At 37.2% G+C, this 19,254-nt stretch overlaps 1 protein-coding gene across 1 annotated transcript in view; it reads right to left on the bottom strand.

The window, feature by feature from the left end:
• Window positions 1-19,254, bottom strand: part of C6 (complement C6) — a 61,108-nt gene that overhangs the window by 6,320 nt on the left and 35,534 nt on the right. Inside the window, exons 9-16 of the mRNA XM_007961477.3 lie at window positions 13,192-13,358; window positions 11,643-11,868; window positions 10,579-10,750; window positions 10,171-10,282; window positions 6,501-6,633; window positions 5,340-5,528; window positions 1,504-1,594; window positions 812-1,053 (exon numbers count right to left, since the gene is read on the bottom strand). Coding sequence (XP_007959668.1) covers window positions 812-1,053; window positions 1,504-1,594; window positions 5,340-5,528; window positions 6,501-6,633; window positions 10,171-10,282; window positions 10,579-10,750; window positions 11,643-11,868; window positions 13,192-13,358 — 1,332 coding nt within the window. The remainder of the gene's footprint in view (window positions 1-811; window positions 1,054-1,503; window positions 1,595-5,339; window positions 5,529-6,500; window positions 6,634-10,170; window positions 10,283-10,578; window positions 10,751-11,642; window positions 11,869-13,191; window positions 13,359-19,254) is intronic.

The following is a 19,254-nucleotide window of genomic DNA, read 5'->3' as shown; positions in this document are numbered from 1 at the left end:
ACCCAGGGACAAATTTTTTATGGGGTGCTTATCTATGAACAATTAGAGTCACCCCAAATTAGAGTATCAGCATCACACTGGCTTTCTAATTTCAAGCAATCTGGAGCAAGAATGACCTGCTGGCTAGTAGGAGCAATTTGTTCACCAAGCTGTTTTCTGAGAATGATAGTATAGCTCTGGGCCAGAGATGACTCCACAGGCATGAGCCCCAGAGCTCTTTGGGACATCTGGCTGACCCTATGCATGGTGGGGAGAAGAAGCAGTAGAGAGTTGGAAAGTATAACCGTGCTTGCGTTCGTGTGGGATGTTGTCTGGGCTCAGGGTGTCCTGCTTGAGTAGTATTGTCAGCCTTGGCTTGACCCAGGCACTGAAAGAAGACTTAAAGAAATTTCAGGAAGATGCTTTGGCAATGCAAAATCCAGTCCTGCTTGGACAGCACTATTGGCCTCAGACAGTCCCAACACCAGAAGGAAACTTAGACAATTCTGGTGAAGGGCCTCTGAAGCTGGGACTGGGAGGGATGCCTGAAACATGAGATCAGGACAGGTGCTCTTCCCACTAGGGCCTAAGGGTGGTACTGATTACACATATGCATAGAGAAAAGATTGGCAAGATAAACACCCACATTACTACCGTAGTTATTTCTACTTGCAGGTGATTATAATTTTCCTTTCTGTTTAAATCATGAATTTTTTTTACAATGAAAAGGAAATATTTTTGATTAAGGATAGGTTATTTTTAAGGAAGATGATGTTCAAGCTGAGATGAAGGTTAAGCGAGAGCATTTAGTGTGGTCACCAGTGGAACTGACCTGTACATTTTTCCCAGTCGTAGCAGGTGTCATAGCCACAGGATTCTTTCTTTGTGCTGTTGGATGAAAGTCTTGTCCTTTCAAGACCCCATTCTAACTGGCGGCCATCTTGGCAGGAGCCAATATGTAGAAAATGGAGTTGCTGATTATTTAAACATTTCTCAGCCAGAAACTTACAAGCAGGTGAAGTAAAGTAATCGTTGGAGTCTGTGTCAAACACACAGAGATCTTCTGAATAATGGCTGCCCAAGAGAAGAAAGCAAGCATTTCCATATGAAGATCAGAAAAAACAGGGGCATGTAGCCAATGTAGTGTGTTCACTAACCAACCAGTTTTCTTGTGCCTGTTTTCCCCGCCCCACTCCAAGCCCTGGGCTTGAGTGAAAGGAAAAGGAAGGTGTTGATATAACTGAGTTTAAAGTTTTTACATGTGCAGAAGTTAAGTCTTTATAACCAAAATGAGACTGTTTTAATAAACAATCTCATTTTAAACAGGGAACTGGGCTGAGAGATAATTAAGAAACTTGCTACCCAATGGCGAAGGAGGAATTCAGCAGAGCACAGGAATATCAATTATGTGGAAATTTCATTTATTTCATGTCTGTGCTTCAAGAAGCTCAGCTCTTCCATCAAGTTTCTTACACTAGACTGGTTTTCCCAATTTCCAGACACAGTCTGTAGGGTATCTCTTACCTACAGTCTTCTTCTGGAGACATACAAATGCATTCAGATCCTGATTGTTTCTGTCCCAGCTGACAATGGCCTCTTAATTTTGTTAGACTATCTGAAACAAAAGAAAAAAGGAGAAAAGAACAGTGCACAGCATGGATTCTAAGTGATAAGCTTGAATTCAAAGAAGAGGCAGTGGTAAAGGATTCATATTTATCTCTTGGAGTTAGAACATTCATTTTGGCTTCTCTAAATACATTGTCATTAAATATTCCTTTCCAGTGCACATGAGGTGTCATTTTCCAACCTAAAATTGCTATTATGTTCAGATAACTAAAGAAAATGGAACTGTTGAAATTTTTGTTCATTTATTTTTCAAATATTTATTGCATATGCATGATATTCCCAACACTCTGTAAGGTTCTGGAGAGATTAGGTTGAGCATAAACTGACCCAGATCCTGGGCTCACCAAGCTAATAGTCTTGTGGGTGCAGACAGACATTAATCAAATGAGCACACTAATATACATACAGAATTGTTGCCTTTCTTAGTGCTATTAAATAGAAGCATATAATAAAAAAATTGATGTAGCTAGAAAGATTAGAAAAGGTAAAATGAAGAAAGAAAAGTGAGGCTGTTCAATGCAGAGGAAACATAAGGTATGGAAATGTTCAAACGGGAGGCAGTGGCCGGGCATGGTGGCTCATGCCTGTAATCCCAGCACTTTGGGAGGCCGAGGCAGGCAGATCACAAGGTCAGGAGTTACAGTCCAGCCTGGTCAATATGGTGAAACCCAATTTGTACTAAAAATATGAAAATTAGTGGGGCGTGGTGGCATGCACCTGTAGTCCCAGCTACTCAGGAGGCTGAGGCAAAAGAATCACTTGAACTTGGGAGGCAGATGTTGCAGTGAGCCGAGATGGTGCCACTGCACCCCAGCCTGGGCAACAGAGTGTGGTTGAAGTGCTGAAAAACAAGAGCATGGAACAAGATGTGGCCAGAGAGGTAGGTGTGTGGTAGGTTGTGTGGGGGGCTAATAGGGTCTTTGAAGGGTTTTTGTCTTCATTTTATAAATAGTAGACAGTCTCTGATGGGTTTTAAGCAGGGAGTGTTGTGACAAAATCAGTCCTGGATTTTGAAAAAAAGAAATTAATTCTGGCTTCTGTGCAGAGAATGGATTTGAAGAGGCATGGTGGTCAATAGGGCTCCAGGGAGCTAATCTATGAGGTTATTGTGGTAGTTCAGGTGAAAGAGGATGATAATTTGGACCAAGGTTCCAGAGGTAGAAATGGAGAAAAGTAGATAAACTTGAGACACAGCTAGCAGGTAAAATACGTGATATTATCTATTGTGGGTAAGTTATGAGAGCTGCCAATTATATGATTGTTAGGTTTCTGATTTGCATAAGAGAATATACATTGGTGCCTTACCAGAAATAGAAAATATTAGAAAATGCTTAGTTTTAGGAAGGAAGGGTGATGAATTAAGAGTTCCCCTCTGTAGATGTTGAATTCATGGTATCTTTAAGACATCCAAACAATGTAGATATATAGGAATTTAGATATTCATGTGTAAATCTCAGTGGCAAAGTATGTGCTAAAGATTTAAATCTGTTATTAGTCTATGGGGGAATTACTGAAGCTATGCATGTGGGTGAGATTCTTCAGTAGGAGAGTACAGATCCAAAACTTGGGAAACAAACAGTGATTAATGTCCAAGCACTGGCAGGAGCCTGCCAAAAATAGAGGGCAACAGCCAGAAATTCAGAGCTAAACAAGAATATGAAGCCAAGGAAAGAACATACGTGCAGAAGGTCAACATTGCTGAAGGTTGCTGAGAGGTCAAAGAAGATAAGGAAAAAAAAAGTCCATTAGATTTAGCAATGTGGATGTGAATGGCTTGAAAGTCAGATTTTCTTACAAGAATCAATGGAGAAATGCAGCTCCTAAATGTAGTTATTAATTCCTGCATGACATTCTAGGCACTAGGACATTATGGTGGGGGGAAAAAAAAAAAAAAAGAAAGGAAGGTTGGAAGAAAGGTGGAGGAGAGGAGAGGAGAGTAAAGGAGAGGAAAAAAGAAAGAGAATACAGATATTAATCAAATAATTATAATAATGGATTTATAATTAAGGGCTGAGACAAGTATTCTGAAGAAAGGGAACATGGTTTCAGGAGACCACATACCATAAAGACTCCAACTGGGAAGGGTAAGGAAGGATTCGTAAGGAAATTACGCTTGAACTAAGATGAGGAACTAAATAGCATGTCGGGGAGGGAGGGGGATGAAAATAGAGGGAGTGACACTGGGGGTGTATTTATGAAAGAGGGAACCTTGGTTTCTTTGCTCATGTTGAGGCCCACCTGGAGAATCTGGACCTAGAGCCAAACTCCTGAGTCTATTGAATGAAACAAAATTTTTTGATCCGGATCTGACTATTCAGGCATCCCCAGAACGAAAAGGACCTCGTGAGCAAGTTAATCGTCAAGGCAGAACTGGAGGCTTAGCTCACTCTTCCTCCTCTTAGCTTATCAAGTAGAAGGCTTGATAAGGAAAGGTGGCTCATGTTAGAAGCAAAAATAAAGATATAAAAAATTCCTAGGTTTTCTTATTCACAGTTGTTTTCATTTCCTTCTATTACCCCCATGCTATCTGGTGAAACTTGGCCCAGAACTCTGGTGAACTTGGAGACCTATCCTTCCGGTAAGGCTTTAGCCACTATGGTTTACATTGTGGTGATATTGTTTACTTATGCCTCTTTGCCTTTTGTAATTCTACATTTAGGCCAGGGAGGAGCAGCAAGGTATACACTGTTTCCAAAAAGAATCAATCAGTTTTCAAGTGGCACAGAGCCTTGCTCTTTCGCTACAGGTTTGAAATTGTCAATGATCTTATGCAAGGAATCTGCTCTTCCAATCAGCCTCAGGTTGAAGCAGTGCTGGGACTCAGCTGCCCACACCTCCCAACACAGGAGCAACAATACTGCACAGTCTGTAAAGTGCTCAGGGCAAGTGGATCCTCTGAAGGGCTACTGGAGGAGTCCAGGTCTGGGAGGAAGGAAAAAGTAACTGTGTAGCATCTCACATCTTTATGAAGCAGAACTTTTTCACATTGAAAGAATTAATAATGTTTCCCTGCCTGAAAGTGTCTTTACCTCACAGTGTTGGTTTTATTTATGATTGTCTTTCTCTTTCTGTGACTCCCTGCATTGGTCTTTCTGTCAATATTATTGGAGAGAAAGTATATGAAATAGGCTATGTGTTTCCTTTATCTAGCGGTGGAACATTTCCTATTTCTCAGTTTGAATACTAATTTTAATGGAACATTTCCTATTTCTCAGTTTGGATTATAATTTTAATTTCTAATCTAAGGGGATGTGTGTGCACATGCATGCATATGCTCTGATGAGAATACTGCCTACGGTGTCCAAAAGATCTTAACTTTCTGAAATCTATGGCTTCCACATACATTCATTCCACTGACATTTATGTTCCTTGTAATTTATTATTATGATCAGGAGTCTAGTGAAACCAAGACCCAATACTTACACAAAATTAGTTCTCACTAATTTCCATGAGATCTTTTTACTGATAATTTTATTTAAGGTTATTCAAAAGGTTAACTTTCTCCCTTTCTTTCACACATCATAAAAGCCCAGAAGAGAATAAAGGAGGCAGGATGGCAAAGAGCTTAGGGAATTAGCAGAGCCATTGCATAGTTGCTGTTTGACCCACACTGTCTAAACTTGTGTCTTATTTAGCCTCTCAGTGCTTAAGACATAGAATGGCTGTAGAGGCTATACTACCAATCTCAGGGTGCACCACCTTATCAGACCCCAGAACACTGAGCTGCTACGCACCTTTTTCACAGGTGAGTGAGTTTGAAATGGGTGGTGTCCAGGAATTCCCCTGGCATGTGTACCTCGATGGCCCAGCAACAACAAAGCCTTTGGGGCAAGTTAGCTCAATGGATTCACCAATTCTATACAATCTCTGAAATGGTGTAATTGTCAGAATTTCCTGCACAACTGGCTTGATGCACTCTGTCCCTGCAAGAGAGCAACATTTCATATGTGTTTAGCGGAGCAGAATAAACAACAAATTTAGGCAAATTTTATGCAACCAAAGAGGTGATTTTGATGAGATTTACTGCATTTGTTCAACTGTGGTGCCTCCTTTTGATCAGAAAACCTGGGGGATAAGAATCCCGGGCTTTCCCTCAGACCCTTCATTGAAAAATTCCCTTTAGTTTCATTATCTGAGGTTCCCTTGCTAAAGAACTGGCTCCAGACACATCCAACTTTTATGAAATCATTGGGCCCTTTTCCTTTCAAGAAACACTTTCTTTTCTCTTATCCCTAGTGGATTTCTCCAAATACAAGTTACCACGCTGTGAGTGATGCAGAGTCACGGGCATTCTAATTGACATTGGTCTCAACTCTGCTTCATGGTGCCCCAAAATAAGTCTTTGGAGTCCCATTCAAGCCTTATTTGAATCTTGGTTTTTACTTTACTCTAGCACAGATATGTGCAGAGTCTAAAGCTTATTCACTCTTTCTCAGCAAAGAATGTGAACATGCGCCAAGGAGTAGTGTCTTGGTGAAAACTGTATCTTACACAAAATCGCGTCTTACATAAATTCCCATTTCTGATACATAAAGAGTGTAAATATCATCTTCCTGAGACTCAGCAATTTGCGTCAATTTGAACATTGGGCAGGGCAGATATCTGTGGTTAGATACAACTTGCCGACTTCCCGGATTTCTTTCGAAGTGCATACTTCGCAGTCCTGTGTGTATGACAGTAGTATGTAGGAGCAGGAACACTGAAGTATGGAGATATCTGGAAATCCAGTTTTAGCAAATGAGCCCTCCTATTTATTTTCTGCTTCACAAACTCTTTCACCAGAGTTACTAAAAATGAGTAAAATGTATTGATCTAAGGATGTGCTTTTACTGTTTTTATATTGGGCACATTCATTCTGTAAAGTTGTCAAGCAAAATTGTTTGCCCAGTTCTCACGTTGGCATTCCACATCCCCTTGTCTCCAGGTCCCGTCTGGTAAGCATCTGAAGTACTGGTATCCAACAGTTTCAAAGCCAGTAAGGCATGAAATTTCAACATCTTCTCCAACCGAGTAGAGTTTCTTTTCATTCTTAATTAAAGCAGAAACCAGAAATTATTAATGCTACGAATAACACTCTCTAACTCTTTAGGCTCACACTGAGCCTTTCTATCCTTCACTTCTGGATCTACTCAGTCACCGAGTCCTCTCAATTTCTACTTCTGAAAACCTGTTAAAGTTCTCTCCTTCCCGTTGCCATCATTGTTTTTCTTCATGGTATTTATTGTTTCTTACTAGGGCAACTTTTTCACTGGTCATTCTTCCAGTCTGTCTCCCTGAATTGATTAGGGTTTTGTTTGTTTGTTTTTTAACTTGAAAACTTGCTCCCCTGCCAAGAATGGTGGCTCATGACTCTAATCCCAACACTTTGAGAGGCTGAGGCAGGTGGATCACTGGAGTCCAGGAGTTTGAGACCACCTGGGGCAACATGGCAAAACCCTGTCTCCACAAAAATACAAAAAAAGTGGCCAGAAGTGGTGGCATGTGCCTGTGGTCCCAGCTACTTGGGAGGCTGAACTGGGAGGATTGCTTGAGCCCAAAAGGTTGAGGCTGTGGTGAGCCACGATTGTTCCACTGTACTTCAGCATGGGTGACACAGTGAAACCCTGTCTCAAAACCAAAACCAAAAAACAAACAAACAAAAATCCCCAAAACAAAACAAAAAAAAAAAAAGAAGAAGAAACTAAAAATCTTTATATATGGGATGTCCTTCTATTGCTAGAATAGAAAACCATATGCTCACTATGTAGTGACTATAAACTGAATAAATAATATATCTTACATATAAAGCAAACATAAGCAGTTGCTATTGTGACTGAGTGCAGATCATTTAAAATTGTTACTCAATTCCTAGTAACCCACTGGTCATTATATATTTTCCCAATTAATGGATTGTACAACTACTATCATGTTGCCAGGGGTGGTGGGGGAGGGGGTAGTTCACTACAATTTTCAAGGCAAAGTGAGTCTAATACTTCTTAGATCAGAATATTTATTTTAACTTACTTTACCCCCCTCACCGCCTGCCATTTCCTCCCACAAAACCTATGCTCTAGCAAAGCAAAACCCTGCCATTCTTTGAACATAAACTTCTTTTTCATGCCTCCATGTCTCCACGTGGCTGTTCCTTGTATCCTCAACACCTTCCCTCTTCCCCTCAAGACCCAGCTCAACTAGACCATCCTTTGCAAAAATCTTCGATTTCCCTGGTTTCATGAGGTACAACGTCCTTTCAGTTCTGAGAGAAACTCATGCAAGGCTCTATTTTTGTAGTGTTTATCACGTTTATCAGCCCCAGCCCTGACCCTTTAGTGTCAACTCCACAACCAGATCTCTGTCTCATAAATCTTTATACGGGCCTGAATTCTTTGCTGAAAGAATATAAAGCGTTATCCTTCTGAAGGAGCTAGTAATGCAATACAATTTTCCTTTACTGAGAGGGGTAAGAGTACCAAGAATTGACTAAGCAGTTGTTCTCTGATAACTGAAGCTGGGAACTTGAGGGCGGTGAAAACTTAATTGTCAGCTTATGTTTACTTGGTCATATGGTTAAACTTGTCTCCTAGAAGATTCTTAATTTTTTGGATACAAAACTACCATTCTACTGCTGGTTATTACTGGTATGGCTTTGTTTCCAAGGGAAATGGACTAATGATTTGGATGTTTTATTCAAAGGCTGCACAGTTTTTTCTTGCATTTCTTCTGAAATAAATTATTGTCTTAAACTTTTGTCTGTATTTCTTGTTTTTTTATGAATCTGTAACATATAAGTGTATATTGCAATAATCAAAGTTAGGGAAGTACATTTGGTAGACTGACTAGACAAAAAACCTTGCCAAAAGTCCCTGTCACTTGCCTACAGAGGTTGGACTTGTCTGTTACTCATTAAATAAATATACTTGTGTGCAATAACATCATTGCTCTAGCTTGGAATTAGGCATATCTACCTCTATTTGAATCTATACAAGGGGCATTTTGCCACTAGAAATTCCAGAAGATGCTTATTAGGAAAAAATAAAATTTTATTGCATTTGAGTAAAAACTATTGCCAGATAGAGACCAGGCCTTTAGTAAAGACCAAAATAAAATAAGAAATGAATTTATCCATGAAAATGGGAATATATAATCTAACCTTATAAAATGAGTTAGAAGAATAATGCATCACTGTTGAAAGCCTTTGTGCGTTTTTAAAATGAGAATGTCAATAATTTTAATGGTCTTTGTATGCAACCGGAATAAATAGATTAAGTTATTTTGGTATCTGGATCTGCCAATATGTGATTTTAAGGATAATGTTCTAGGGCAGGGGCCAGCAAGCTTTTCCTATAAGTGGCCTGGATAGTCATATGTAGGCCATGTGGCGTCTGTTGAAATTACTCACCTCTGCCGTTATTGTATGGAAGTAGCCATAGACGATATGTAAACATATGAATATGGCTGTGTTTCAATAAAAATAAAACTTTATTTTTTTAAGTGGCAGGTCAAATTTGGCCTTTGGGTCATAGACTGATGGCTCTTGTTCAAAAGAATTGGTTCCCAAAGTGTGGCTCCTAAACCATCAGCATCTGTATTACCTAGGAATGTATTAGCTATGGACATTTCTGTGCCCTTCCCAAAACCTTCTGGATCAGAAACTCGAGGAGTGAGACCCAATGATCTGTGTTTTAACAGGTTCTTTGGCGCATTGTTGAGTTTGAGAACCTTTTTTCTAGAGTAAAGACTAATTAAAATTACCTCCCTCTGAAATATTTCCTCCCCATAAACTTTAATGTATGGTCCTTATGCGTGGGCAGAAAAATAAGTGAATATGGAAGATACATTAGCCCAGACTATCCTCTGTGAATAAAACTATTTGCTGACCTTAGAGAATTGAGTGTTATTGATCTTTTATCATAAGTGTGATACAGTTGGGAAAAGATTAATGTAATGATATTACTAAGTTTAAGAAAGGTAAAATGAAATAGAGAGCATGCCTTCTGTGATCAATTTTAGATATCATGTATCACCTGCACAATTTATGTCTAAGGGCATAGATCTGTTTGACAAAAAGTATTCAGCTTTTTAAAAAGTCATAGAAACATACTGTGACTTAGTAAAAAAAAGTTGAAACGTAAAGGTACGTGAAAATGGTTTTGACTGCGTAAGAACTCTACAGGTTTCTAACCTAATAAAACAATACAGAACAAACACCTCCTATGATTATAGCCAGTCTAGTGTGTTTCTCTAAACATTCCTTAGGTAAAGGTATCAGTTTGCTCAGACTCTGAAATAGCCAGATCTTACTTGCAAATTCTCACAAGTCATACAGTCTTATATTATATTGAAGTTCTATTATCTTTCCAAGAAACCCAAGCAATCTGCTATCCTTTAGTCTAACAACTGGCTATGAAGACATCTCTGGGAAATTCAAGATGGAAGAGTGGCAAAGTGTTTCTAAATATTATTTGGTACTTTAAAAGTCAACAGGAGATTATTTGAATAGGAAAACAGTAACTCTAATTAAAAGACAATCTATACTTTTCGAGGTTTTTAAAACTATAAATAAAAAATGAGGGTTAGGATGCTGACCCGGATAAATCCATTTTCTGGAGGAACTGGCTGAGGACACCCAGAATCTGCTTCTATCTCAGGAAGATTGACCTCTTTCATTTCTTCATCATCATTGATACATGGTTGTCCACTAAAAGGGAAACATAAATATGCATGTATATGTATGTATGTACACACATTTACATGTGTGTATATGCTTATGTGTATACATATGTACACATTACATACATATATGTATTAAATAGAAAACATTACACACAGAAAAAGGCACAGCAGCAGACCCAATGGCTCATTAATATTCTGTGTTGTTAAAGGTAAAGTTCTAATTATTTCTTTACTTAGCAGTAGACTAATAACCATTTGAACTCTCAATGTTATTGAGAGTTAGGGCAAAATGACCCATTCTTTTCCCTTACCCAGTCTTACTTGTTTTCCATGATTGAAAATGTGCAGTCTTCCTCTTGTCGCTTCTGCCCCTCACAGCGTTTCCCTCCTCTTTCGGGGGCAGGATTATTGCATTCTCGGGTTCTCGATCTCTTATAAGTAGCATCACAGGTACTCCAGGAAGACCAACAACCCCAGTGTCCATCTACTGCATCTGGAACAAAGGAAGACTCACCCCCATGGATCATGGTGCAGCTGAATTTGGGTTTTGAAGCGAGGCCAACCTGGTTTCCTCACTTTTTAGCTGAGTAACTTCCTTTGTGGAATATGATAGGGTTCTTCTGAGGATTAAAAGAAATTACCTGTGGAAGGGGCCTGATACATTGCTTGATTTCCTTTTAGACTTTGTTCCCATAAACTTAAATAAAATGGCAACAAATGGCAACCATTATGAATTATTTTCAACTGTTAACAAACCTTTTTATTCTTTGCTTTGGAGACCTTTTAAAAATGTGCACTCATATATGTATAAACATGAACATCTTCTTAATAGGATGCATATTAAATTACATTTTTAAAGGTAGTAGAATACATTCTTACTCCCATGCCTTACTCTGTTTCTAAGGAGGATTTGAGGTAACTAGGAACATTACTTAGTCCTGTATGAAAACTTTTGTTGTGGCTTAATTTATCTTTTATTACAAAGTCATCCTCCTTCTATATTACAATACATAAGAGGCTTATAATATTGGTATCATATATTTTATTTAATGCTATGTTTGATTTTTTATGTTATGAGTATTGTGAATGTACTCTTGATATACAAATACTTATATAATATATTCATATTCCTTAGATAGATACTGGTGTTATCCTCATTTTATGGATGAACAGATTGAGGCATAGGAAAACTAGACAACTTTCCCAAGGTCACATAGTTGGTAGGTTACACTTGAGATTCACACATTTTGCAGGTTTATCTTCTCTCTGAGCCTGTACAAGGTGGAGGCTGCTGATAGAAGTTTTGTTTCTTTTTAATTGACCAGTTTAGAATACTCTTTGGAAGGGAAAACGTATCTACCTCACAATAGATTCCTGATACTTACTGGATTTATAATCTGGAGATCGTCTCTCACAGTTCTCACCATAGGTGCCGCTCTGACACACACACAGACATTCAGTGCCGGAGAGGGTGGGTCGGCCATTATTAGGGCATGGAGCACACTGGCAAGGATCGAACTTGGCTGCATACTCTTGGAAAGCTTTCCTGAGATTGTTCCGTTTTGTCACTGCACAGGGGATGTTTCTTACCAAGTCCACGATGGGGGCAAGCTAGGAGCAAATGGGAGAGAGGAGGTCCAGTCACATCCACTTTGGTAATAGGTTGCCATTACTGCCCAGTTCTCATGAGATGAGAGGGAAAGCCTGAAAATTCTACACTTCAAAGGAATTATTGCAGAATATAGTATTGCCACCTGTTGAACCAGTAGGCAAAAGCTTTCTACCTGTGGACCGGTGTGATGTATATGGCACTTACCTGCAATTTTACTGTGAAGGAAGTCACATGGGAGGTGTTGCTTACTTGGTTGTATGTTGTTATTTATTAAGTATTCTATGCATGCATCAAAGCACTGAGATAGGTGACCAAGAGTTTGGCAACTCTTTACTGCTCTGCTGAAACCTTATTAAATTTGATTTAAGCAACAAAAAATCTAGAGAGGATAAGAGAAGTTTTCCATGTTCTTTTTTTTTTTTCCAGGGACAGTTTTGGCTTTGTTGGAGTTAGATGAGAAAATATGGAGTGGGAGAAAATGAAGAAATAAACTTGCCAGTAGGATGAATGGAAGAATTACAGTAACAAATAATGGGCTAATGATAAATCAGGGCTCATTTTATTAACATTGTAAAACCTCAAGGAAATGACCGTCTAGTGCAATATGACTTGCAAGTACCCAGAAGGGCAGCTGGGCCTCATTTTTCTCCCATAACTTGTAGAGTTCAATGCATCTTCATGCTGCATGTAAATGATTCTCTTTTCATAATGATTGAACTCTTTTATCTTCATTTAAACGAAATGAACATAATAGCTTCTTTGGAGGCCTTTTAAAAATGTGGAATGTTTGGGGGAAAACAGGTTCTAAATGGCATATGGCTGATACGTGAGTAAAGCATTCCATAAATAATAAATATCACCTTTTAATGCAATTACAACAAATACAAAACTGGTAAATTCAATCAATAGTAATAGAAACAGGAAGTAAAATGGGTCTAAAATCTCTTTTATCTCACAGAGCTACAAATGAAGACTTAGGAGTGTTCATCAAATAAGGAGTTGCAAGAAGAACGCAGAAACCAGATTTATTGTATACATGGAAAAATAAGTACTACTCAAGGCAAGTTTGAGCATTTTTATTCACTAAGTTCCATTTCCTGGTGTTTCATGCATGCTAGGAATTCTAAATACTGTACTGTTAACAGCAAAAGCAATAGACATGCAATTTAACATTTAAAAAAAGGTACGTTGTGCATGAATACTAAAGAAAGGCATTTCTTTTATTGTCTGAGAAGAAAATGGAAAATAAATTGTGTGATGTGCAATTTGGGCCACTAGAGAACTCCTTTAGATCTCTTACCTGGAATAATTTTTACTCTTACCTCAAAGTCAATCACAGCAGGATTTTCCTTCACTGACTCTAACCAGTCAGAAAATGTCTTCTCCTCCAGACCAGAGCTCCCTTTCTCCCATGCCAAAGCTGCTGCATATTCACTCCTTCCACCTCGAATCAGGGATATGGATTTCTCTGCTCCCTGCAAAAATGAACCTGCAAGGTGTTCCAATAAAAATGCCCATTTAATTTTCATTTAAAAAAAACAGCCTATTTGTACAGAAGGGAGAAGTAGATGGTACAGTATGTAGCTCCAATAAGTAAGCTAAGTGAAAAAGTAAAAGAACACTCCTCCTTCCTGTAGGGAGTTTAATAACAGAAATAATAATAACAGTACTAACAGCTACCATTTATTAAGCATCTGGTAGATGCCAGGCACTTTACACACATCTTATATAATTCTCATGACAACCCTGAGAAGTAGTTATTATTATAAACATTGAAGTCAAAAGTAATTTGTCCTGGAACACATGGTTACTAAGAGACAGGACTAGGATGCAATTACAGCCCAGTCCTTGACTACTCTGTCCCTTACTCTTTAATGTCAACCCCCCTGCTTCTGACTTAAGTTACATATGTTTTGGGTGCCCAGAATAAAATAAGTCACATGACTTCTGATAGCCAATCAATTGACTGTCACAGTGAAACTTCCAATTACAGGAAAAAATGATAGAATGATTTTATATTTAAAGACAGAGGTGAAAGCACAACTAACACAGAAAAAAAATTAACCATCAGTTTAAGAGTTGGCACAGTGTTTCTTTAGACACAATGACATTTACTGTTAAAGTATATAGCACAACTCTTTTGTACAAATTTCCATAACAATTTCCCCTAACCAAATGGTAACTTTAATTAACAGGGATAGAGACTGAGTAATAAGGAATTACAGTAAGAAATACTAGCAAATAAAAAGAAGACTAGTGATATGAGTGATAGTGGCATTAATTTGGTGTCTATCAGTAAGAATTAGCTATGCCCCCACTATTCAGAAATCCTATAGTAAAATAGTCTAGAATGATTAGAAAATAATGAAATCGTCTTCCTATGAAGAAAGTAGTATGGCTGCTTTTAAAGTGAAGTGCATAACAAAACACAGGTATAAGGATTAACAAAACAAAGGTATACAATGAAAATTTTAGAGGTTTTCGTACTTATTTTTCATATAAAAGTAGAAGCGAAATTAGAGTTTGCCAATATATCATGCACAGACTGACAGTGGCTTTGTCATGTTATTTTGTATTTAGATTGATACCATATATTTCATAAACGGATTGACACTGGTAATGGTTATCTGTGAGGGCAATGGGATCCTGAAGAAAGAGTAAATCTGTTTACTGTTCCATTGGTTTACTCTTACAAGTGAACAAGCGCCTTAAAAAGATTCCAGAAAGAAAATGCAGATTGAAGATAATGCCAATAATGCAAACAAAAGAAAAAAAAGCTAGTAAAATACAGAATGAATATTTCTACTTACACAGTCTTCTCAGAAGCCGCATCGTAAGATGAACACCAAAGCTGACCAAAAGCATGTCAAAAATTTCAAGAAACTTTTGTAATATATGGATTTAGCAATGAACTTTTTAAATTTTTTCCTTCTTTTTTTTTTTTTTTTTTTTTTTTTGAGACAAAGTCTTGCTCTATATCCCAGGCTGTAGTGCAGTGGAGCGATCTTAACTCACTGCAGGCTCCACCTCCTGGGTTTAAGTGATTCTCCTGCCTCAGCCTCCTGAGTAGTTGGGATTACAGGCACGCACAACCAGGCCCAGATAATTTTTGTATTTTTAGTAGAGACCATGTTGGCCAGGATGGTCTCGATCTCCTAACCTTGTGATTTGCCCACCTCAGCCTCCCAAATTGCTCAGATTATAGGCGTGACCCACTGCGCCCGGCCTGAACTTTGTTTTTAAGTGTGTGCAGCCACCACTATGAGGAAGATAAAAATTCTGCTTGTTCCATATACGCTATTGAAAAAAAATTCCATTTTTTATATTTGCATATTTTAATGCACATTTTTGAATAATACATTTATGTAATTCTTTAGTAAATATATACATATTAGTGATATATCTTCAACAATTTTTAATGATATAATTACAGACTTGAGAAGTTTGAAGTCCAATGATTTACTTGAACTAGCTCAGGGTTAGAAATAGGCAAATCTATGTTCTCGTGTGTGTTTTGCTCTTCAATGTGTCTGTGTCTTTGACTTTAGGCAAATTGTCATCAGTAAATATTTGTTGAGAATCTTCTATATGTCAGGCCCAGATAAATATCAAATATCATGTTAAGAACTCAGACTCTCAGTGAGTATATGGAATAGGTATATAAATATATTAGCAAGACTATGGAGAAGTAAACAAGGATGGAAAAGAAGAAAGGAAGGAAGGTAGAAAGTGGCAGGGAGGGAGAGAAGGAGGGAAGATGGAAGAAAAGAAAGGAAATTAAAAAGACCAATAAAATAATTTTTGCTAAGTATTAATGGTAAGAACAATGAATAATTAATGAGTTAGGAAAGTGAAATAATTCTGTCATCTTTGGCAATTAGGGAGGATGGCGCTCTGAAGGAAGACTGACGTGTTCCTGGAAGGAAAACTGATTCCTATTAGGGAGATCATGGCCCTAATATTAGGGAGACAATGGCCTTCTAAGCCATGGGCACACCATGGGCAAGGACCTGGAGTCAGGGCAGATGTGCCATGCTCTGGAGACAGCACATACAGTCATGAGTTTGAGTTGAAGTGGAAGGTCTGGGGACAGGGAAGAACAGCAGAACTGAGAGAATCTGGATGTAAAGTCAAGGAAATTAGACTTCATTCTTCAGGTTTAGAAACAATTACGTTTCCTAGAAACAATGAAAAGTTTTGAAGTGGGGATTTAAAATCATTCAGGAATATCGGCAGTATTGTGTCATCTGGGTAGCAATGGGTAATTGAAAAACCAGTTTGGAGCCTATTGCAATAGTCTTTAACTTTGCAATGTCCTTTTGTTCCTACAGTCTGAAAACTGGGGTCCATATTTGATATTTTCTCATTTAAATTCCTCTACATTAACTCAGTTTCCTAAGTAGCCCTGATTCCAGTCTAGTATTTTCTTATATTTTAAGTAAACTTTTATACTGACGTATAATATTGACATAGAAATGTAAACAAATCATTAAGCATATAGCTCAATTAATTCGTAAAAAGTGAGCACACCCATATAATCACTGCCCACGCCTAGAAATAGAACTCTAGCAACACCCAAAAGCCTCCTTCGTGCTTTTACCCAGTCATTATTCCATCCCCAAATGCAAACTCCAATTTTGTTATTATTGCTATAGATTAGCTTTGCATATTTTTAACTTTATACGTAAGATTATAAAACATGTACACTTTTGTGCCTGGTTCCTTTTGCTCAGTTTTATGTTTGTGACATTCATCTATCTTGTTTGCAGCAGTAGTGAATTCACATCGTAATTGGTTCATTTTACTCTTGATAGACATATGAGTTGTATCCAATAAATGAATAATGAGGCTTTTCTTATTTTTTGCTCCACGTTCGTGCATATTTTTGTTGGTACACACCTATTAGTAGAGTTTCTAAGTCATAAATATGTGTGTGTGCATTTATGTTTCACTTCAGTAGATATTGCCAAATAGTTTCCAAAACGATATTAACAATTTATACTCCTACCAGCAGTGTATGGTAGGTTGTAAAGTTCTACTGCCAATACTTGTTAATTTAAGTTTTTTCACCATTTCACGTATTTTATGGTTTTAATTTTATCTTTTTGATTCCCAGTTATCTTTATCATCTTTTCATGTTTATTGTTTTTTAAAATATGTTCTTTTGTTAAGTGCTTATTCAATATTTTTGCTTATTTTACAATTTCAACTACAATTTTCCTATATTATATGTCTTTACTACATGTCACTTGTGCAACCACAAAATAGTTATAGCAGACATGAATTGAATTAGTTAGTATAGGCTACGCTTTGTCCTCATCCATTTATATGGCCTGTTTATTTAATTCTCACAATAAGCATAAGTAAATATTATTGTTATTTTTAATGTACTTACAAGAAGAAAGATTAAACTCTTGATGTTGATTACATAGCCAATCAACAGTGGAGCCAACACTTGAATGTAATCTAGCCTGAAAATTTAGTTGATATGCAATGAACTTAATATGTCACAGCAATAAATAATTTCTATAAATAACGTTTTACTTTCCTACTTAATAATTTTTACTGCTTTCCTACTGAATCAATACAGTAAAGTGTTCTGCTCAACAGTAAGTCTCTTAATTTCTTGGTAAGGTATTTGAGGGAAAAACTGCACAGTATATCAGCTTCTTAAAAAATTACAGTGTTCTTTATAATTTTAAAAGCTCTGAGAAATTCTCTTAAACACTGTTACACTCAAAATTTTTCAATTTAAAGATGGAACTCCCTTTTCACATGCAGCACCTATTAACATTCTGTAGATCATATGTGGGATAGTGACAATATTTAATAGGATTAAGTCTAATTATTTAGCAAGGCATACAAGCCCTGTTTGATATGGACCAAACCTAGTTTCTCAGCTTTATTTCACAAATTTATGCTCAAGCCAAATAGAAGTACTCATTTATTCATTTACACATTCATTCTTTTCCTCTCTATGTCTCTGTTTCCTCATCTACAAAATGGTGGTAATAATTATACCAGTCTCATGGGGTTGTTGTGTGAATTAGAAGTTAACACACACAAACACTTAGGACAGTGCCTGGAGCATAGTAAGAGTTCAATAAATGTTAATTTTCCATTCATTTATTCTTTCAAGCATTCATGTGTTCATTGAGCACATCTATTAAACATTTATAATGTGCCAGACATGGTACGAAGTCTGGTACCATGGTACGAAGTCATGGTACGAGGACATAAAGACCACACCACTGTCCTGAATTTGCATACCATGGAGGAAATAGAAAGTAAACATAATACAGTGTGATGAGTGCTATGATGTTGTGAATGCAAGTTGCAGTGAGTACGTATGGGAGGGCACCTAACCTTAATTATGAACAACAATAGAGATGGTAATCAGGTAAGGCTTCTTGGACTGTCTGCTAAAAATTACAATTTCAAGATTTTGTCACTTCAAACTAGCTATTACATCTTTAGCATATTAAACATTTAAGCAACGCAGAAAAACACAATAATTATTCCCCTTGTTGTTTAGTCTTAGTTTTATATAGTAAATGAATCTATTTCTCATTGCTTCATCTTTGCTCATTGTTTCTTTACTCCTGGGCTCTATATTTATCTATTGGATTAATGTTTTAATATTAATTTTTATGTGCTTTTATATTTTCTTTATTTCGATTATTTTTTTGATAATTGAAGCTGAATCATGGGTTTTCTACATGTACAGCCTCAGGCTGGAGAGAATCAAGAGAGAAAAACAATAAAATTTTTTCTTTTTAGATCTCAAGTACACTTTTATAAATTTAGCAAAAATCATAGATTTGAAGGCTAGGGATTTTAACGTTAAGGGCCAAGCCTTTGAGAGAGAAAAAGAATTCTTGAGATCTTAATGCTTGAACTAAAATATCAAGAGCCAAACATTTTAGGATCAGAATCATAGAATTTATAACATCAACCACAGAATGATAAAAAATGTATAAGATAGCCATTTTCCTTCTCAAAAGTAGAAAAGATTTTGAGCAGCTGGGAGAATGGGGGAATACTGGACATGTGGTAACTAAAATATAGACTTGGTGGATTCCTTTGTGCAGGCCTAAGATTCTACCACTTTGGAGAAAATCTTGGAAAGAATAGTTTGACAAGCAGAAGTTTGATAGAAGCTCATCAGAGGCTCTTCAATAAGTTAACGGAAAATGTGTATTATGAAAAGAAAATGCATGGCTTTCAAATTTTTTGCACAAAAATAAACTCATACTAACTTATTATAACATAGCTAAATAGGATCAAGTTTGAGGCACAGAGAGGGATAAGACATCAGTTTGAAAAGAGTCCCTATCAGAGCAACTTGAAATCTGCTAAAATAGAAGTAAGATCAAACATCAAAT

Source organism: Chlorocebus sabaeus, chromosome 4 (assembly GCF_047675955.1).
Source record: "Chlorocebus sabaeus isolate Y175 chromosome 4, mChlSab1.0.hap1, whole genome shotgun sequence".
NCBI lineage: Eukaryota > Metazoa > Chordata > Mammalia > Primates > Cercopithecidae > Chlorocebus > Chlorocebus sabaeus.
Note: the sequence above shows the minus strand (reverse complement) of the source record. Positions and strands in the feature narration are given on the sequence as shown.